Source organism: Nansenia antarctica (assembly GCF_963989245.1).
Source record: "Nansenia antarctica genome assembly, chromosome: 1".
NCBI lineage: Eukaryota > Metazoa > Chordata > Actinopteri > Argentiniformes > Microstomatidae > Nansenia > Nansenia antarctica.
Window position 1 is genome coordinate 114,466,502 of NC_137674.1, and position 22,897 is coordinate 114,489,398.

At 45.2% G+C, this 22,897-nt stretch overlaps 2 protein-coding genes across 2 annotated transcripts; both read right to left on the minus strand.

Annotated features, from left to right (window-relative positions):
* Positions 1-51: 51 nt before the first annotated feature.
* r3hdm4 (R3H domain containing 4) lies at positions 52-18,962 on the minus strand (the record flags this gene model as incomplete). The annotated part of the gene is made up of 8 exons (XM_080530521.1): positions 52-155; positions 808-863; positions 2,280-2,365; positions 2,711-2,796; positions 4,996-5,107; positions 7,273-7,397; positions 10,716-10,882; positions 18,910-18,962. The coding sequence occupies 8 exons, from the start codon at positions 18,960-18,962 to the stop codon at positions 52-54; spliced, it is 789 nt and encodes a 262-aa protein (XP_080386647.1).
* A 1,140-nt stretch (positions 18,963-20,102) lies between these two features.
* LOC308158964 (E3 ubiquitin-protein ligase TRIM21-like) lies at positions 20,103-21,954 on the minus strand (the record flags this gene model as incomplete). Its single annotated transcript, XM_080532683.1, has 1 exon — positions 20,103-21,954. One exon carries the CDS (start codon positions 21,952-21,954, stop codon positions 20,308-20,310), a length of 1,647 nt encoding a protein of 548 aa, XP_080388809.1. The 3' UTR covers positions 20,103-20,307.
* Positions 21,955-22,897: the final 943 nt, after the last annotated feature.

Sequence of the window (22,897 nt, forward strand, 5' to 3'; positions counted from 1 at the left end):
CTGCAAACCTTTTTGGGGTTAGGGGCTAGGGACAGAAATGGAACCAGGCCCTCATCTGCTCTGCTCCAGGTAGGCGGAGAGGAGGGGGCTGGGGGGGCAGAACCCCTCCTGTCTGTTCACCACCTCCGTCTGACGGGCGCCTTGACACTCAGAGCCTGGAAAAGAAAAAGATGGGTTCCGTCTCCGTGTGGATGTGGCCTAAGCCTAGTCCTGGACTAAATCACACTTTCAACGGGTTAGGACATTGAGGATGTTTAGTCTGGGTTTAGTCTTTTTTTTTATTTTATTTTTTTATTTGTTTTTCAGATTTTATCCCTTTTTTACCCAATTTGGTATCCAATTGAACCCAACCTAGCATCCAATTATCCCCTGCCTATTGTGTAGGATCCGCCGCACGACCCCGTGGCCGGCAGCCCCAGAGGAGATCGCCAGGCAGACTAGCTGTCTGGCTCCTCGAGCCCAGCACCGTTATTCCGGCACCCCGGGGGCGCTGTTGCGCGACGGATCCTTGTCCGGAAATAGTCCTATACCGCCCTCTGGAGCGGCCGCTCAATATGCCACTCCCTGTGTGCCTCGGCCATATCCGGGTCTGGCGAGACCGGGATTCGATCCCAGTCCCCGGTGGGCAGCTTGCACTAGTGGCTAGTGCTTAGACCGCTACGCCACCGCGGGGCTCCTGGGTTTAGTCTTAGTCTAATCTGTGTACAGGAAACTAGTCATAACATAGAGATGACCGGCTGGTTCAAGTGTGACAACATCATTTAGTCAACTATGTAGATAACTTCTACAAAAGTTGATTCTACTCACTGGCAGAGACGAGGTCCATGTACTGGCAGACAGCATGAAGCAGCAGTCTCTCAAAGCTGAAACAAAACAGAACCCTCCTTCATAACCTTCCTTCATAACCTTCCTTCATAACCTTCCTTCATAACCTTCCTTCATAACCCTCCTTCATAACCCTCCTTCATAACCTTCCTTCATAACCTTCCTTCATAACCCTCCTTCATAACCCTTACCTGCTCCCCAGGTTAGTGGTGTAGACAGACAGACAGACAGACAGACAGGTAGGTTACCTGCTCCCCAGGTTAGTGGTGTAGACAGACAGACAGACAGACAGACAGGTAGGTTACCTGCTCCCCAGGTTAGTGGTGTAGACAGACTGACAGACAGACAGACAGACAGACAGACAGGTAGGTTACCTGCTCCCCAGGTTAGTGGTGTAGACAGACAGACAGACAGACAGACAGACAGACAGGTAGGTTACCTGCTCCCCAGGTTAGTGGTGTAGACAGACAGACAGACAGACAGACAGACAGACAGACAGGTTACCTGCTCCCCAGGTTAGTGGTGCAGACAGACAGACAGACAGACAGGTTACCTGCTCCCCAGGTTAGTGGTGTAGACAGACAGACAGACAGACAGGTAGGTTACCTGCTCCCCAGGTTAGTGGTGTAGACAGACAGACAGACAGACAGGTAGGTTACCTGCTCCCCAGGTCAGTGGTGTAGACAGACAGACAGACAGGTAGGTTACCTGCTCCCCAGGTTAGTGGTGTAGACAGACACACAGACAGACAGACAGACAGACAGACAGACAGACAGACAGACAGACACACAGACAGACAGACAGACAGACAGACAGACAGACAGACAGGTTACCTGCTCCCCAGGTTAGTGGTGTAGACAGACACACAGACAGACAGACAGACAGACAGACAGACAGACAGACACACAGACAGACAGACAGACAGACAGACAGACAGACAGACAGACAGGTTACCTGCTCCCCAGGTTAGTGGTGTAGACAGACAGACAGACAGACAGACAGACAGGTTACCTGCTCCCCAGGTTAGTGGTGTAGACAGACTGACAGACAGACAGACAGACAGACAGACAGACAGGTAGGTTACCTGCTCCCCAGGTTAGTGGTGTAGACAGACAGACAGACAGACAGACAGACAGGTTACCTGCTCCCCAGGTTAGTGGTGTAGACAGACTGACAGACAGACAGACAGACAGACAGACAGACAGGTAGGTTACCTGCTCCCCAGGTTAGTGGTGTAGACAGACAGACAGACAGACAGACAGACAGACAGACAGGTTACCTGCTCCCCAGGTTAGTGGTGTAGACAGACAGACAGACAGACAGACAGACAGGTTACCTGCTCCCCAGGTTAGTGGTGTAGACAGACAGACAGACAGACAGACAGACAGGTTACCTGCTCCCCAGGTTAGTGGTGTAGACAGACAGACAGACAGACAGACAGACAGGCAGGTTACCTGCTCCCCAGGTTAGTGGTGTAGACAGACTGAGGCTGAGCAGCGAAGAAGCTGACCAGGTCTTCCTCCAGCACCTCCATGGTCCCCTGGACCAACAGAACAACACAGGTGAGAGAGAGCAGCTGCTAACCCTAACCCCAACAACCATCACACCAGATACATTACATGTCATTACATAGCCGTCGCTAGTTAACTGTGGAACATCATATTAGCACAGTAGACTAATAGTAACTTAATATTAGGTGTTACCAAATATTTTCATCAAAGACACAATCAGTGTTTTCTAAAGTATCTCTCAGGTAACTCCATGTTGTTGATTAGCTACGATCATTAATAACAAAAGCACACAAGTTCACAGTAATAGAGTAAGTGTGTCTAGATCAACACCTTCCATTTCTATTCCATCTCAGTATTGTAAAGGTGATTCTTACGATGGGGATCTGTTTGCGTTTCAGAGTAGCGCGCAGCCTCCGATCAATTCTCTGGAAGAAGTCTTGAGCGTTGAAGGCTGGGAGACCTGAGGAGGAGAGAGGGAGGTTAGTGTTCAACTGAGAACTCACAACTTCCCACTTTGGATTTTTGGTTAGGGTTAGGAGTGTCAGGCGGCGTGTGTCTGGTCTCACCCTCCCTCTGGGTTAGGGTCAGGGTTAGGAGTGACTCACCCTCCCTCTGGGTTAGGGTTAGGGTTAGGAGTGACTCACCCTCCCTCTGGGTTAGGGTTAGGGTTAGGAGTGACTCACCCTCCCTCTGGGTTAGGGTTAGGGTTAGGAGTGACTCACCCTCCCTCTGGGTTAGGGTTAGGGTTAGGAGTGACTCACCCTCCCTCTGGGTTAGGGTTAGGGTTAGGAGTGACTCACCCTCCCTCTGGGTTAGGGTTAGGGTTAGGAGTGACTCACCCTCCCTCTGGGTTAGGGTTAGGGTTAGGAGTGACTCACCCTCCCTCTGGGTTAGGGTTAGGGTTAGGAGTGACTCACCCTCCCTCTGGGTTAGGGTCAGGGTTAGGAGTGACTCACCCTCCCTCTGGGTTAGGGTTAGGGTTAGGAGTGTCTCACCCTCCCTCTGGGTTAGGGTTAGGGTTAGGAGTGACTCACCCTCCCTCTGGGTTAGGGTTAGGGTTAGGAGTGACTCACCCTCCCTCTGGGTTAGGGTTAGGGTTAGGAGTGACTCACCCTCCCTCTGGGTTAGGGTTAGGGTTAGGAGTGACTCACCCTCCCTCTGGGTTAGGGTTAGGGTTAGGGTTAGGAGTGTCAGGCGGCGTGTGTCTGGTCTCACCCTCCCTCTGGGTTAGGGTTAGGGTTAGGAGTGACTCACCCTCCCTCTGGGTTAGGGTTAGGGTTAGGAGTGACTCACCCTCCCTCTGGGTTAGGGTCAGGGTTAGGAGTGACTCACCCTCCCTCTGGGTTAGGGTTAGGGTTAGGAGTGACTCACCCTCCCTCTGGGTTAGGGTTAGGGTTAGGAGTGACTCACCCTCCCTCTGGGTTAGGGTCAGGGTTAGGAGTGACTCACCCTCCCTCTGGGTTAGGGTTAGGGTTAGGAGTGACTCACCCTCCCTCTGGGTTAGGGTTAGGGTTTAGGAGTGACTCACCCTCCCTCTGGGTTAGGGTTAGGGTTAGGAGTGTCTCACCCTCCCTCTGGGTTAGGGTTAGGGTTAGGAGTGTCTCACCCTCCCTCTGGGTTAGGGTTAGGGTTAGGAGTGACTCACCCTCCCTCTGGGTTAGGGTTAGGGTTAGGAGTGACTCACCCTCCCTCTGGGTTAGGGTTAGGGTTAGGAGTGACTCACCCTCCCTCTGGGTTAGGGTTAGGGTTAGGAGTGACTCACCCTCCCTCTGGGTTAGGGTTAGGGTTAGGAGTGACTCACCCTCCCTCTGGGTTAGGGTTAGGGTTAGGAGTGACTCACCCTCCCTCTGGGTTAGGGTTAGGGTTAGGAGTGACTCACCCTCCCTCTGGGTTAGGGTCAGGGTTAGGAGTGACTCACCCTCCCTCTGGGTTAGGGTCAGGGTTAGGAGTGACTCACCCTCCCTCTGGGTTAGGGTTAGGGTTAGGAGTGACTCACCCTCCCTCTGGGTTAGGGTCAGGGTTAGGAGTGACTCACCCTCCCTCTGGGTTAGGGTTAGGGTTAGGAGTGACTCACCCTCCCTCTGGGTTAGGGTCAGGGTTAGGAGTGACTCACCCTCCCTCTGGGTTAGGGTTAGGGTTAGGAGTGACTCACCCTCCCTCTGGGTTAGGGTTAGGGTTAGGAGTGACTCACCCTCCCTCTGGGTTAGGGTTAGGGTTAGGAGTGACTCACCCTCCCTCTGGGTTAGGGTTAGGGTTAGGAGTGACTCACCCTCCCTCTGGGTTAGGGTTAGGGTTAGGAGTGACTCACCCTCCCTCTGGGTTAGGGTTAGGGTTAGGAGTGACTCACCCTCCCTCTGGGTCAGGGTTAGGGTTAGGAGCGACTCACCCTCCCTCTGGGTTAGGGTTAGGGTTAGGAGTGACTCACCCTCCCTCTGGGTTAGGGTTAGGGTTAGGAGTGACTCACCCTCCCTCTGGGTTAGGGTTAGGGTTAGGAGTGACTCACCCTCCCTCTGGGTTAGGGTCAGGGTTAGGAGTGACTCACCCTCCCTCTGGGTTAGGGTTAGGGTTAGGAGTGACTCACCCTCCCTCTGGGTTAGGGTTAGGGTTAGGAGTGACTCACCCTCCCTCTGGGTTAGGGTTAGGGTTAGGAGTGACTCACCCTCCCTCTGGTCCTGAGGCAGCTTGTTGCTGCTCCTCCTGGCCGCCTCCTCCAGCAGCACCAACAGCTTCTCCTGCTCCTCGCCTGAGCGGTTCATGAAGTCATTCCAGGGCTGGGGGGGACAGGGGGGACGACAGGGGGGACGACAGGGGGGGACAGGGGGGGAGGGACAGGGGGGGACGACAGGGGGGACGACAACAGGGGGGGAGGGACAGGGGACGACGACAGGGGGGACGACAACAGGGGGGGAGGGACAGGGGACGACGACAGGGGGGACGACAGGGGGGACATGTAAGTAAGTAAGTAAGTAAAGCTTTATTTATATAGCACCTTTCATACAAGAAATGCAGCTCAAAGTGCTTTACAACAGGAATAAGAACATAAAGTGAATATAAAAACATATACAAGCATAGAATGAATATAAAAGCAGGGGAAAACAAAAGAAAAGGTAAAGATTTACATTTCTTACACACTATGTGATACATGTCATACATTCATACACTACTATATATTATTTTAGCCCCCTCAGTGAGTGTAGTCACGCTAGTATGGGAGTCATTCCAGGGCTGGGGGGGGGGACAGGGGGGACATGTGCTAACCCTTTCTGGTCAGGGGATTTTGGCAACAATGTATGGTTACGGGTTAGGGTTAGGGTTACGGGTAGTGGTAAAACTAGCAGTGGGTCTCATTTGCTACAAGCAAGGCCACCTGACGCTAACATCCAATCTCAATAGCAAATATTAGGGGGCGGCTGTGGCTCAGGAGGGCGTCTAATGATCGCAAGGTCGGCGGTTCGATCCCCGGCTCCTCCTGGCCACATGTCGAGATGTCCTTGGGCAAGACACTGAACACCAAGTTTCTCCCAATGAGCGGGCCGGGGCCTTGCAGGGTAGCTTGCCGCCATTGGTGTGTGAATGTGTGTGTGAACGGGTGAATGAGAGGCCGTTGTAAAGCACTTTGGAATAAGGCGCTATATAAGTCAGTACATTTATCTACAATATGTGACAAGAGGTGAAAAGATCTGCATGTCTGCAATTCTCAAGTCAAGTTGAAGAGCCACTCGATATAACAAACAACAGTTTTAGGATCGCTAAATACTTATAATTTGTAAATGTGATTCACTGTATCGTCTGCCCTAGGCTACTGGCTAAGTGCTACTTAGTTTTAGGACATGTTCAAAAGCAAGGACTGTGTGTCCTCTAATTATGTGTAGTTGTGTGTTTTTAGCATGTTGATGTTCTATCATCATGTTGTGATGTGCTAATTATGCACATGTTCGTATCGATGTTCCTTTTTAGCTACTAGCAGCTGTTCTGCATGTGTGTTTGATTCAGAGAGAGTTTCTCCACTATTTGGTTTGAGGTGTACCAATATTCAAATGAGCATATCTTCTTCAACTGTTTCAGATGTATGACACATCATTTGAAAGCTTACAGTCTGCACTTTCATAATCTGGAAAACAAAAACAAAAAAAATTACCTTGCCCTACTTGAGGACGTTTTCACCAGACCCTGTCACATATCTCGTCCTTGCCCTGTTGACAGGCAGGATGGAAACTGTCTCTGCTCTCACCTGAATACCCCTCTCTTAGACCAGACGTTCACCTGAATACCCCTCTCTTAGACCAGACGTTCACCTGAATACCCCTCTCTTACTCTCTTAGACCAGACGTTCACCTGAATACCCCTCTCTTACTCTCTTAGACCAGACGTTCACCTGAATACCCCTCTCTTACTCTCTTAGACCAGACGTTCACCTGAATACCCCTCTCTTACTCTCTTAGACCAGACGTTCACCTGGATACCCCTCTCTTACTCTCTTAGACCAGACGTTCACCTGAATACCCCTCTCTTACTCTCTTAGACCAGACGTTCACCTGGATACCCCTCTCTTACTCTCTTAGACCAGACGTTCACCTGGATACCCCTCTCTTACTCTCTTAGACCAGACGTTCACCTGGATACCCCTCTCTTACTCTCTTAGACCAGACGTTCACCTGGATACCCCTCTCTTACTCTCTTAGACCAGACGTTCACCTGGATACCCCTCTCTTACTCTCTTAGACCAGACGTTCACCTGGATACCCCTCTCTTACTCTCTTAGACCAGACGTTCACCTGGATACCCCTCTCTTACTCTCTTAGACCAGACGTTCACCTGGATACCCCTCTCTTACTCTCTTAGACCAGACGTTCACCTGAATACCCCTCTCTTAGACTAGATGTGCATTGGGGATAGGGCATTAACTACATCTGACATGTTAGTAGTAGAGGCTTACCTCTATGTAGTTGCCGTTGGTGCAGGCCTCAGTGAAGATGGAGGGGATCGCAGGGTTACTGCTGCACACCTCCGGCTCGTCGATGCAACACTCCTCTCTCTCCAGAAGGTTAGTAAGGAAGCGCGCTGTGGGAGAGAGAAGCCAGACTCATTAATAATAATAACTTTATTAGTATTGCAGCTTTTCCTGCAAACGTTGCAGCTCAAAGTGCTCCCATCATTATATAATCATCATTTAATTATTTAGACATTTAAAGGCAATATTAAAAAGATGGGTTTTTAGTCTTGACTTGAACATATGTGCTGAGGTTGCGTCCCTAATGTAAACTGGCAGTGAGACACAATCTGGAGCATAAAATGAGAATGCAGCCTCACCAAACCTCTTCTTTTGTACATGTGGTACACAGAGAAAACCAGCGTCAGAAGACCTGAGAGCTCTATTGGGCTGATATGCTAGCAGAAGACCTGAGAGCTCTATTGGGCTGATATGCTAGCAGAAGACCTGAGAGCTCTATTGGGCTGATATGCTAGCAGAAGACCTGAGAGCTCTATTGGGCTGATATGCTAGCAGAAGACCTGAGAGCTCTATTGGGCTGATATGCTAGCAGAAGACCTGAGAGCTCTATTGGGCTGATATGCTAGCAGAAGACATGAGAGCTCTATTGGGCTGATATGCTAGCAGAAGACCTGAGAGCTCTATTGGGCTGATATGCTAGCAGAAGACATGAGAGCTCTATTGGGCTGATATGCTAGCAGAAGACCTGAGAGCTCTATTGGGCTCAGTGTTTCCCCTAGGTTTGCTGCCTTGGGGGGGTGGCATGGACCGTGGCATGGACCCCCCCCCCCCCCCCCCCCCCCCAGGGGGTCAGACCCTGCCTCATACCAGCGTCATGTCCAGGGGGTGTACTTGTACATTAAGCCGCCTCACGCTACGGAAACAGGAGATAGGCTCCTTCCCTATGGGCCATTAGGCTCCAGAACCATCAGTTCTCAAGGCTACTTACTTATGTGGTCTTGACTACCGGTCCACTTTCTCACCTGGTTCTTGCTCTCTCTCTCTCTCTCTCTGGTGTGCCGAGCCGACACCATCCTGCTCTCTCTCCTTCTCTCCCTCCCTATCCTCCTCTCTCCCTTTTGCTGTCAACCAAAAGGTAAACAAAACAGCCAGAGTATTTATAATCTAATATCCATATCAATTTATAACATAATTATAATTGAATATTGGATTGCTGTGGGCAATCCAGTCAGATAATGTCATTTTGACTTTACTCTCTCACCTGAAAAAAATGTGTATGTCCAACTATAAAAAACTGACATTTCCAATGCTTCAATCAACTGTCCATGTACTGTAAATATGCCATTATGGTATTACCATGAAGCCCACCACTAGCAGAATAAGAAAGATAGTATATCTACTTTAAGTAAAATAATAAAGTGCCTCCAGTTAGCTCTTTAGCTGGCAAGTGTGCAAGGAGACTAGCTCATCTCATCACCTCTGAGCTAGCTAGCTTGCTAGTTCTTTGACACTATTTACACTATGGAACTATAGTCAGACACTTTCTAGTCACGATAATAACGACCAATTTTAACCAACTTTCTCTGTCAGAACACTCAGAAATTATATTTTCTAACGTTTCAACTTGCTTACTTTCAATCTGCAGACATCACAGCCGGCAAAAACTCTCGTGTGTCACGCGCACACTAGCGCAAAATCTTGTATTATTCTCCAGCGCTGGCACAGCGCGAAGTGTGGAGATAGGTCTGGCTATGTGAAGTGTTGAGATAGGTCTGGCTATGTGAAGTGTGGAGATAGGTCTGGCTATGTGAAGTGTGGAGATAGGTCTGGCTATGTGAAGTGTGGAGATAGGTCTGGCTATGTGAAGTGTGGAGATAGGTCTGGCTATGTGAAGTGTGGAGATAGGTCTGGCTATGTGAAGTGTGGAGATAGGTCTGGCTATGTGAAGTGTGGAGATAGGTCTGGCTATGTGAAGTGTGGAGATAGGTCTGGCTATGTGAAGTGTGGAGATAGATAGGTCTGGCTATGTGAAGTGTTGAGATAGGTCTGGCTATGTGAAGTGTGGAGATAGATAGGTCTGGCTATGTGAAGTGTGGAGATAGATAGGTCTGGCTATGTGAAGTGTGGAGATAGACAGGTCTGGCTATGTGAAGTGTGGAGATAGGTCTGGCTATGCGAGACTACGGCGGACTAACGTTACCAACGAGCCTATGGGCTTGCCACTCGCCAGATTCGGGTTGGGTGCGTTTAAAAAACGCGCATATTTTAGCCTGCTTGTCAGATGTTTGGTGTCTCCGTCAGTAATAATTCCTCTTCCTTGGGGGGGGCGGGGGGTTCCGTTGGGAGGGCGGCCTATTGGCTCCTTAACCTGTCACTCACTCCTCCTCCTCCTCCAGCCCGCCCCCCCAAGGCAATGGTAGGGGAAACACTGGGGCTGATATGCTAGCAGAAGACCTGAGAGCTCTACTGGGCTGATATGCTAGCAGAAGACCTGAGAGCTCTACTGGGCTGATATGCTAGCAGAAGACCTGAGAGCTCTATTGGGCTGATATGCTAGCAGAAGACCTGAGAGCTCTACTGGGCTGATATGCTAGCAGAAGACCTGAGAGCTCTGCTGGGCTGATATGCTAGCAGAAGACCTGAGAGCTCTATTGGGCTGATATGCTAGCAGAAGACCTGAGAGCTCTATTGGGCTGATATGCTAGCAGAAGACCTGAGAGCTCTATTGGGCTGATATGCTAGCAGAAGACCTGAGAGCTCTATTGGGCTGATATGCTAGCAGAAGACCTGAGAGCTCTATTGGGCTGATATGCTAGCAGAAGACCTGAGAGCTCTATTGGGCTGATATGCTAGCAGAAGACCTGAGAGCTCTATTGGGCTGATATGCTAGCAGAAGACCTGAGAGCTCTATTGGGCTGATATGCTAGCAGAATACATGAGAGCTCTATTGGGCTGATATGCTAGCAGAAGACCTGAGAGCTCTATTGGGCTGATATGCTAGCAGAAGACCTGAGAGCTCTATTGGGCTGATACGCTAGCAGAAGGTCTAAACATATTCTGGTGCTGTGCCAGTGAGAGCTTTATAAACAAGCAGAAGGATCTTGAAATCTATTCTGAACTTAACAGGAAGCCAGTGTAGAGTCTCTAAAATAGGAGTTATATGTCGTCTGGTTAAAACTGGTTTTGGTTAAAACTCTCGCTTTAAATCATGTTGATAGAATACTGTCTGGGTAGCATTCAGGAAAAACCCGGACGCGGAATCAAGCCATTATAAATCTGAACTGGCGAGTTTGAAAAGCAGAACAACAAAATAACATCTGCAGAACTGGCTGAGCAACGCGTTCTGACAGGAAGTAAGAGAGACATACAGGAAGTAAGAGAGACATACAGGAAGTAAGAGAGACATACAGGAAGTAAGAGAGACGTACTGTTTTCCTGCCGGCGCCGGCTCTTCTTGCCCTTGGCCCTGGGCGTGAGGTCAGAGTTGCGGACCGCCTGGTTGATGAAGAACTGCTTCTTCTTGATGGGAGAAACCCGCTGCTTGGCCCCGGGGGAGTTGGGCAGAGAGGTGCAGTTGCGCTCCTCTACCAGGCTGCTTGTAAACAGAGAGAATCAGACCACTGTGACATCAGACCACTGTGACATCAGACCACTGTGACATCAGACTCCAGGACCACTAGCTAATGTCACGGCGTTAGCTAATGGGGATCCTGATAAACAAACAAACAAACATAGGACGTGTTAGCGGAGGGTTGCTGCTTGGGTATAGGCTACTAGAGTTACCCGTTTAGAAACACATACGCCAGTTAGTTTTAAATGACCACTCTCTCGTGTACTGAGCCAGGAGGAGAGTGTATTTGTAGGAGGTAAACTGGGTCAGTGGGTTTAGATATCAGAGCCACTCCCCATGTAGACTCTGGCCGAGGGGCTGATAAGCTGTTGTCACATTCAGCTGCAGCATTCAGCAGATCGTGTTAGAATTATAAGGTTCTATCTCCATTTCTGTCAAAATTGAGTTTTTAACATAATCTGATCCATTAGGTGTTTATTAATGCCTGTGTGGTGTTATTTTTAAAATGTTGACTTTTTTGAGTTAGTAATTAATAAAATACAAAGGTTCCATCTCACAAAACATAATGGAATGTAAAAACTTTGACGCTCAATATCTCTGAACTGCCCTAAACGGAGATAGAACCTTATCATTCTAAACGGAGATAGAACCTTATCATTCTAAACGGAGATAGAACCTTATCATTCTAAACGGAGATAGAACCTTATCATTCTAAACGGAGATAGAACCTTATCATTCTAAGCTCACGATCTGATGATGGAAACACCATTCTTAACCATAACCCTTTATACTTAGTAAATGCTGTATTACGCTGAGCAGCCTGACTGGCTTTACTGAGACAAACAAACCAAAGTTCTCATGTGAGGAGAGGACGAGGCTGTCAGCTGGATAAGAGAATAAAATACTGCTGTGTTACAGTCATGCAGTGTTACAGTCATACAGTGTTACAGTCATACAGTGTTACAGTCATACAGTCATACAGTGTTACAGTGTTACAGTCATACAGTCATACAGTCATACAGTGTTACAGTCATACAGTCATACAGTCATACAGTGTTACAGTGTTACAGTCATACAGTCATACAGTCATACAGTCATACAGTGTTACAGTGTTACAGTCATACAGTCATACAGTGTTACAGTCATACAGTGTTACAGTCATACAGACATACAGTCATACAGTCATACAGTCATACAGTCATACAGTCGTACAGTCGTACAGTCATACAGTGTTACAGTCATACAGTGTTACAGTGTTACAGTCATACAGTCATACAGTGTTACAGTCATACAGTGTTACAGTCATACAGTCATACAGTCATACAGTCATACAGTCATACAGTCATACAGTGTTACAGTCATACAGTGTTACAGTCATACAGTGTTACAGTCATACAGTCATACAGTCATACAGTCATACAGTGTTACAGTCATACAGTGTTACAGTCATACAGTCATACAGTCATACAGTCATACAGTCATACAGTCATACAGTGTTACAGTCATACAGTCATACAGTGTTACAGTCATACAGTCATACAGTCATACAGTGTTACAGTCATACAGTCATACAGTGTTACAGTCATACAGTCATACAGTCATACAGTGTTAGTCATACAGTCATACAGTGTTACAGTCATACAGTCATACAGTCATACAGTGTTACAGTCATACAGTCATACAGTGTTACAGTCATACAGTCATACAGTCATACAGTGTTACAGTCATACAGTGTTACAGTCATACAGTGTTACAGTCATACAGTGTTACAGTCATACAGTCATACAGTCATACAGTCATACAGTCATACAGTGTTACAGTCATACAGTCATACAGTCATACAGTCATACAGTGTTACAGTCATACAGTCATACAGTCATACAGTGTTACAGTCATACAGTCATACAGTCATACAGTGTTACAGTCATACAGTGTTACAGTCATACAGTGTTACAGTCATACAGTCATACAGTCATACAGTCATACAGTGTTACAGTCATACAGTGTTACAGTCATACAGTGTTACAGTCATACACTGCAGTGTTTCCTCCAGGAATTTTTACAATGGTGGCGGGTGGCCGTGACCGCGCGCGTAGCGCGCGCGATTTTTTCGCGTGCACGCGCATGAAACGCGCACGCGCGCTCAAAACAACGTTTTTTTTTTTTTTTTTTAGCACAGCCAAAACTAGAGGATGGCCCAAAAAAATAAATTATGAATATACAGAATATAAACTTGTGACTGACAGTCACATACACACACAAAGATCATCAGCTATAATATAATACGAAGTAGGCCTACATGAGCACAAAAGCGGCTAACGTTACTGATTAACTGTTTACTGTAGTGCAGAGAGATGGTAGTCGTAGGCGGCGTATCAAATGACAAAGCTAAACGTTTAATGAAGGACATGAACGATTGTCAACAACACACTCAAGCATGCCTGGATATTTGTAAGAACTCTCGCGAGATTTATCAGACTAAACCTGGATTTTCCCTTTAGCGATGTTGATGGAATACCCCCCGGATGTCACTACGGTGGCCTGTACACAATAACAATAATACCACAGTTCACATTTAGACCAATCAGGAGCCCTTGTGTCACGTCGTCAACTGAATGTCATTAATCTGATTTTGGATCAGCGGTTAGAGAGAGATGGGCGTGGATTTAGGTGCACTTTTAGTCAACATCCATTATAGCGCTGATCTAGGATCAGATATATTTTAATCAGCTAAAAAAATTTTTTTTTTTTTTTTTTTTGAGAACTTTTTTTTTTTTTTTTTGGGGAGAAATCTGAATGGTGGCGGAGGAAATTCCATCGTGGCGGCCCGCCACGATGAAATGCATGTAGAGGAAACACTGTGTTACAGTGTTACAGTCATACAGTCATACAGTCATACTGTGTTACAGTCATACAGTGTTACAGTCATACAGTCATACAGTCATACAGTCATACAGTGTTACAGTCATACAGTCATACAGTCATACAGTCATACAGTCATACAGTCATACAGTGTTACAGTCATACAGTCATACAGTCATACAGTGTTACAGTCATACAGTCATACAGTGTTACAGTCATACAGTCATACAGTCATACAGTCATACAGTCATACAGTGTTACAGTCATACAGTCATACAGTCATACAGTCATACAGTCATACAGTGTTACAGTCATACAGTCATACAGTCATACAGTGTTACAGTCATACAGTCATACAGTGTTACAGTCATACAGTGTTACAGTCATACAGTGTTACAGTTAGGGATGCTCCGATCTGGATTTTTGGGGCCGATACCGATCACCGATTTTTTTCCTCAAGATCAACCGATACCGATACCGATTTTTAAAAAAATACATAACTGTAGGCCTACTGACTGGATAGCCTACATATTTTTTGCTTTTTAGACAAAAGTTTTGATCCATTAGGCACCAAGCAAACGCAGACCCATTTTTATGGCATAGTAAAAGTCTGGCCTATCACCCAGTTAGGGCCTGAAGCCCAAGTCAGTGATATGGCTGTATAAAAGACATCATAAACGTGGCCTTCATGGTTTACATACTGTTACGTCCTCCTATGTTTTCTGTTCAGTTATCTGTCTTCCCCAGGGAAAAAAAAAATGTAAAAAAAATAATCGGTTTTTGTGATCGGCCATTTTTGCCGATCACCGATCGAGTCATTTGAAGTGAAATCGGCCGATTTAAATCGGTGGCCGATAAATCGGAGCATCCCTAGTTACAGTCATACAGTCATACAGTGTTACAGTCATACAGTCATACAGTCATACAGTGTTACAGTCATACAGTGTTACAGTCATACAGTGTTACAGTGTTACAGTCATACAGTGTTACAGTCATACAGTCATACAGTCATACAGTCATACAGTGTTACAGTCATACAGTCATACAGTCATACAGTGTTACAGTCATACAGTCATACAGTGTTACAGTCATACAGTCATACAGTCATACAGTGTTACAGTCATACAGTCATACAGTGTTACAGTCATACAGTCATACAGTCATACAGTGTTACAGTCATACAGTCATACAGTGTTACAGTCATACAGTGTTACAGTCATACAGTGTTACAGTCATACAGTCATACAGTCATACAGTCATACAGTGTTACAGTCATACAGTCATACAGTCATACAGTCATACAGTCATACAGTCATACAGTGTTACAGTCATACAGTGTTACAGTCATACAGTCATACAGTCATACAGTCATACAGTCATACAGTGTTACAGTCATACAGTCATACAGTCATACAGTCATACAGTGTTACAGTCATACAGTGTTACAGTCATACAGTGTTACAGTGTTACAGTCATACAGTGTTACAGTCATACAGTGTTACAGTCATACAGTGTTACAGTGTTACAGTCATACAGTGTTACAGTCATACAGTCATACAGTCATACAGTCATACAGTCATACAGTGTTACAGTGTTACAGTCATACAGTCATACAGTGTTACAGTCATACAGTGTTACAGTCATACAGTCATACAGTCATACAGTGTTACAGTCATACAGTCATACAGTCATACAGTGTTACAGTCATACAGTCATACAGTCATACAGTCATACAGTCATACAGTGTTACAGTCATACAGTCATACAGTGTTACAGTCATACAGTGTTACAGTCATACAGTCATACAGTGTTACAGTCATACAGTCATACAGTGTTACAGTCATACAGTCATACAGTGTTACAGTCATACAGTGTTACAGTCATACAGTCATACAGTCATACAGTCATACAGTCATACAGTCATACAGTGTTACAGTCATACAGTCATACAGTGTTACAGTCATACAGTGTTACAGTCATACAGTCATACAGTGTTACAGTCATACAGTCATACAGTCATACAGTGTTACAGTCATACAGTCATACAGTCATACAGTGTTACAGTCATACAGTCATACAGTCATACAGTCATACAGTGTTACAGTCATACAGTCATACAGTCATACAGTCATACAGTCATACAGTGTTACAGTCATACAGTCATACAGTGTTACAGTCATACAGTGTTACAGTCATACAGTGTTACAGTCATACAGTGTTACAGTCATACAGTCATACAGTCATACAGTCATACAGTCATACAGTGTTACAGTCATACAGTGTTACAGTCATACAGTGTTACAGTCATACAGTCATACAGTCATACAGTCATACAGTCATACAGTCATACAGTGTTACAGTCATACAGTCATACAGTCATACAGTCATACAGTCATACAGTCATACAGTGTTACAGTCATACAGTGTTACAGTCATACAGTCATACAGTCATACAGTCATACAGTCATACAGTGTTACAGTCATACAGTGTTACAGTCATACAGTCATACAGTCATACAGTCATACAGTCATACAGTGTTACAGTCATACAGTCATACAGTCATACAGTCATACAGTCATACAGTGTTAGTCATACAGTGTTACAGTCATACAGTCATACAGTGTTACAGTCATACAGTCATACAGTGTTACAGTCATACAGTGTTACAGTCATACAGTCATACAGTCATACAGTGTTACAGTCATACAGTGTTACAGTCATACAGTGTTACAGTCATACAGTCATACAGTCATACAGTGTTACAGTCATACAGTGTTACAGTCATACAGTGTTACAGTCATACAGTGTTACAGTCATACAGTCATACAGTCATACAGTCATACAGTCATACAGTGTTACAGTCATACAGTCATACAGTGTTACAGTCATACAGTGTTACAGTCATACAGTGTTACAGTCATACAGTGTTACAGTGTTACAGTCATACAGTCATACAGTCATACAGTGTTACAGTCATACAGTGTTAGTCATACAGTCATACAGTCATACAGTGTTACAGTCATACAGTCATACAGTCATACAGTGTTACAGTCATACAGTGTTACAGTCATACAGTCATACAGTCATACAGTCATACAGTGTTACAGTCATACAGTGTTACAGTGTTACAGTCATACAGTCATACAGTGTTACAGTCATACAGTCATACAGTCATACAGTCATACAGTCATACAGTCATACAGTGTTACAGTCATACAGTGTTACAGTCATACAGTGTTAGTCATACAGTCATACAGTCATACAGTCATACAGTGTTACAGTCATACAGTCATACAGTCATACAGTCATACAGTCATACAGTGTTACAGTCATACAGTGTTAGTCATACAGTCATACAGTCATACAGTCATACAGTCATACAGTGTTACAGTCATACAGTCATAGTCATACAGTCATACAGTCATACAGTGTTACAGTCATACAGTGTTACAGTCATACAGTCATACAGTCATACAGTCATACAGTCATACAGTCATACAGTGTTACAGTCATACAGTGTTACAGTCATACAGTCGTACAGTGTTACAGTCATACAGTGTTACAGTCATACAGTCATACAGTCATACAGTCATACAGTCATACAGTCATACAGTCATACAGTCATACAGTGTTACAGTGTTACAGTCATACAGTCATACAGTCATAGTGTTACAGTCATACAGTCATACAGTCATACAGTCATACAGTCATACAGTCATACAGTCATACAGTGTTACAGTGTTACAGTCATACAGTCATACAGTCATAGTGTTACAGTCATACAGTCATACAGTCATACAGTCATACAGTCATACAGTCATACAGTCATACAGTCATACAGTGTTACAGTGTTACAGTGTTACAGTCATACAGTCATACAGTGTTACAGTCATACAGTGTTACAGTCATACAGTGTTACAGTCATACAGTCATACAGTCATACAGTGTTACAGTCATACAGTCATACAGTCATACAGTGTTACAGTCATACAGTGTTACAGTCATACAGTGTTACAGTCATACAGTCATACAGTCATACAGTGTTACAGTAATACAGTGTTACAGTCATACAGTCATACAGTCATACAGTGTTACAGTCATACAGTGTTACAGTCATACAGTCATACAGTGTTACAGTCATACAGTGTTACAGTCATACAGTGTTACAGTCATACAGTGTTACAGTGTTACAGTAATACAGTGTTACGCCGCGTGCACACCGCGGACCGTGACCCACCGTTCTGGCGCAACCTGGTGGGATGGACTTGACATACTTCAACGTGCGATGCAGATGCAAAGCTCTACTCGTGTTGCTAGCGAAGTTTCCCACAGAAGTGGGGAAAAAAACGTCAGATCAGATATATAAACGGGTTATTTTGATAAACTGGACACATTTTGTGAATATATATGGTTACTTTCTCACCTGAAAACATATAAAAACTTCATAAAATGACATATTAACACTTGTAGAGCCAAATTACAGATTTTAGCCAATGGCGGCCAAAATTGAGGATTTAAAATCTGAGGCGAGAGCTCTGGGCAAGAAACTACTTCCGGTTTACTTCCGGTTGTTTTGACGGATCCAAGGCAACGCAAAAAGCTGAAATTTTTGGACTGATTGCCGCACCCTGCCGGTCAAGAAACGCAATGCAGAGCAACGCAACTGATCAACGCAACGGCCCCATTGAGATGAATGACTTCCGGTGCAACGCAATGGCCCTGTGTGCACGCAGCTTTACAGTCATACAGTGTTACAGTGTTACTCATCCAGGCTGCAGTCACTAATTAACTGATACATTTTAATGCAAAGGGCTTAAAGCAGAACCCTGGGCTTAGTGGGAGAGGCTTTTAACCCACTTGCAGAAAAGGGGGGTTGGGGTGAAAGCAGCAATACCATCACCACCACACATTGTTCATGAATATAATCCCAGAGAATCATACGAGTTTACCAGCTAATCAACACGGTTTCAGAAGACCACTAACCTGCAACATTAACTAGCTAGGCTGTGTGCATATCTACATTTAAGCTCTCAAGCATAACATAATAAAACACGAACACATAAAGCTGCAATGTGGAGGTGGAAGGAGTCTGTCTGTTATCAGCTGTTATTATTATTATTATTATCAGCTGTTATTATTATTGTTAGCGGCTAGCTGGTTAGCCGAGGGTCAAAGTGTTTCTACTCACATATTAAAGTCCTGCTGCGCCTCGACATTGTTGTTATTTGTCAGAACAACCATTTTACAAACCAGTGAAAATAAACTGAATATATAATATCAATACGAGATCAAATGAAGGTATTTTAAAAGGTGTTTTTTACAAACAGAAAAAGGTAACAAAAAAACATTAGCGTCGCTGCTAGCTGCTGAAGGAGAGGGCTGCGTTCGTAATTTCGCTCTGGAAATCTGATCAGCACTCATGGAATGCCTCCTGTCCAATCAAATTACCTGGTTCCTTTATGGCATTCAACCCAGTGTGCACTCCGGCGCTCTTAGAGCGAGTTTACGAACGCAGCCCGGGGAACCAAGACCTGCTGGGACCAAGACGAGGCTGCAGGACGTCATGACGTCATCCAGTTTATCATCAAATCATTTAGTTACATTTAACAACATTATAATAAAGTCTCCCTTGGCAGTCTAGGATGTTGACAATGTGGGCGACTTTATTCACCTCTGTGATAAATGAATGAATCATCATTCACAGGTGTCAGGTAACAGAGACTTTATTCATCAGGTGTTGATGTTTGATATGCAGTGATGATAAAACCACCACAGAAACAGACCATTAGACAAACTTATAATATCACATACAGAAAATCTATCTGTCACATTACCATCACAGTCAACCTTATCAAACAGTTTTTAAGCAAATATGATTCCCTTTCCAAGCCATTAAATCAATAAAATGATTATCAAACGTACATTCTGTTGAATGTAATTACGTCACACACATACAGAGACTGAAGGACAACTTGTGTTTGTGTTTTAATAAGCCAGACAGCCAGTCTGCTACCTCACATCACTGTTCTAAAGCTCTGGGACCTGGACTAGACTGATTATTAATGTGATCAATGGATCTGATCGATCCAAGTGAATTTAATTGTCTGAACATCCTCAATGTCCCTCTGTACACACCCAGTATTCATTACACTCAAAGTCCCCAAAATAGGTAAACATTACAATGATAACATTACATTTCGTTGTTTGGTACCTGTACTGTATCAATGACAATAAAGACCATTCATTCATTCATTCATAACTAGCTAATAATGAAAACACAGTATGAGAGCATCTGGTTTATAATAATGTGAACAGTGAACACCCAGAGAAGTCAAACAGTCTCATGTATGTAGAGTCATATCTTCTCATGAGGCTGGAGAGGCTGGGCTGTATCTGACATTGCTGCTGCATATTCACATCTAGCAGACACACTGAGAGCACAAACTATATGATAACAAACCATAACCAGCTCAGAAATTACTCTGTGTGGTAAATTATATCAGAACCTTCCCTAATGAGTGACTACAGATAAAGATAATTCTAAAGGTGCATATTTTATTGTGTGGTCAGAATTAAAGGTTGAAAATCAGTCTGTGTGATTGACAGGAGAGATGATCAGAGGGGCAGAGTTTTTACCACCATCATTCAGGCCAGGGCTGAAGTATGGATAGAGTTTCTCAGTGAAGGTGCAGCCAGTGAAAGAGTAGATCAGAGACCTGGCCTCCACATCATAAAAGGAGACCTGGCCCTCCTCATAATCCACAAACACCCCCACCTTCTGGGGCTTCTCTCTCAGGGACAGGGGGACATCAGGGTCATCGAGTGCCTCGTACTCATTTCCATTCCTCAACACTACAGTCCAGTATCCATCCTCAGGGTCCAGTGTGATCTGCCCCTTCCTGTTGATGGACTCTCTGGCCACTCCTACATCCCACCTAGTCTTCTCCTTCACCTCCACTTCATAGTAAAACCTCCCTGAGGAGAAACCCTCCTTTCCCAAGACAGAGATAACCCGAGAAAACCTCTCTGCGTTATCAGGGAGATTCTTACTTGTGTCTCCTAATCTAACTTGTTTCCCATCCTCAGACAGAATGAGATCTGGATGTGCTGTATCAGGGTCCAGAGTCACGTCCGCTGCATACTGCTGAATCATCTTCAGCTCAGCATCATCATACAACTTCTTCACTTCCCTCATAAGTGTCTCCTCCAGCTGAGACACAGCTCTCCTCACCGTCCCCACGTAGAGATCACTGTGGACGCTGACCTCAGACCAGTCCTTGGTGTGTGGAGGGGTGGACAGGGAAGGGAAGCTCTGGAGGAGGTGGAGGTGGTCCTCAGTGTGTGAGAGCTGCTCCAGCTCAGTGCTTCTCCTCTGTAGCTCAGTGATTTCCTGCTCCAGCTCTTTAATCAGCCCTTCAGCCCGCCTCTCTGCTGCTTTCTGCTTCTCCTCGATCACGTCAAGGAGCTCAGCCTGGCCTCTCTTCATGGAGTCCACCAGAGCAGTGAAGACCTGTACGCTGTCTGCTTTCTCTCTCTGTGCATCTTTCTTACTAAGACCTACTGAGTGTTTGATCTCTGAAACCTTCTGCAGTCGCTCCTGGATCATCTGCTGAACATCTGTCTCTGTCTTCCCCAGCTGAGCCTTCCTCTCTCCATACTCCTCCTCTATGGGGACGGTGTCATGGGTCTTGTGGTCTGTCTCAGTGCAGAACTGACACACACACGTCTGGTCACGCCTGCAGAACAGCTCCAGGAGTCTGTCGTGCTTCTTACACATCCTGTCTTCCAGGTTCTCCACAGGGTCGATCAGCTTGTGTCTCTTTAAGGCTGCGACTCTCTGATGAGGCTCCAGGTGAGTCTCACAGTAAGAGGTCTGACACGCCGGGCAGGACTTCAGAGCCTTGACCTTCGTCCCAGGGCAGAAGTCACAGGACACTTCTCTAGGTTTGACAGGTGTGTCTGGGGCTGGGCTGCTGGTTGCCTTCACTTCAACTGACTTCCTAAACTGAGCGGCCATCTCAGAGATGAAAGTATTGACAAAGAGATCTGGTCTCTTATCAAATGCTTTTTTACACATTGGACACTGGCACAGGTCATTGCTGTCCCAGTACTTTCTGATACAGGCCATGCAGAAGTTGTGTCCACATGGAGTAGAGACAGGGTCAGTGAACACATCCAGACAGACAGAACACAGGAACTGCTCCTCAGACAGGAGACTGCTGGAGGAAGCCATATCTAGGGAGACCAAAGGTGACACCATAAAGCATTTCCTGGAATCAATCAGATCTCGATAGGGACTGTCTTAGAGATTATACAGCGATCAATAATGATAACATTATAATATTTTGTATCACATAGAAAATAGTCCTTCAACCAAGTCAAAACGTTTTACATACTGAACTGTAAATAAAAAACTCTGAGAGAGTGAACACAATAGTTTATCTTGACTTGTCATTGTAAGTCTCAACTCACCTGTCTGTGATTCTGTGAGAGTGTGATAGATGTCTCTGTCCTTTCTACTGTATGTGTGATAGATGTCTCTGTCCTTTCTACTGTATGTGTGATAGATGTCTCTGTCCTTTCTACTGTATGTGTGATAGATGTCTCTGTCCTTTCTACTGTATGTGTGAGAGATTGTTTGAGGACGATTTCTCAGGAGTTTGCGAGAGTCTGCTCTCCACTTTACGTCTCTACACAGTTTAGTTTCATTTCAGCTGCCTGACGTTGAGATGCTCCTCCCCTCCCAGTACAGCTCTCCTCCCTGGAACAGAGTTAACCCTTTACAGGCTGCTCTGTTTCTCACATGTGGTTTTAAATAAATAATATAATATCCAAAATAAATATTATAAATAATTAAATTAATTAATTATTAAATAAATAATATACTATCCAAAATAAAAGGACCAGAGCCTGCAGGAGGTGTTTTAAGTTGTTCCATTCGTCTTGTGTGAGACTGAGATGTCAGTGTGTGTGTGTGTGTGTGTGTGTGTGTGTGTGTGTGTGTGTGTGTGTGTGTGCTGTTTGATACACACATAATTTAGTAAGCACAGAGCAGTAGAATGACGTCACAGGCGGTCAGATTTTGGCCCTAGTCTGGAACGCACGTCGAACGTTCGAACGATTAGCAAACGATTAGCCAGTGCCAGGATTTGGCATGACAGAGCCGGTGGGCTGGG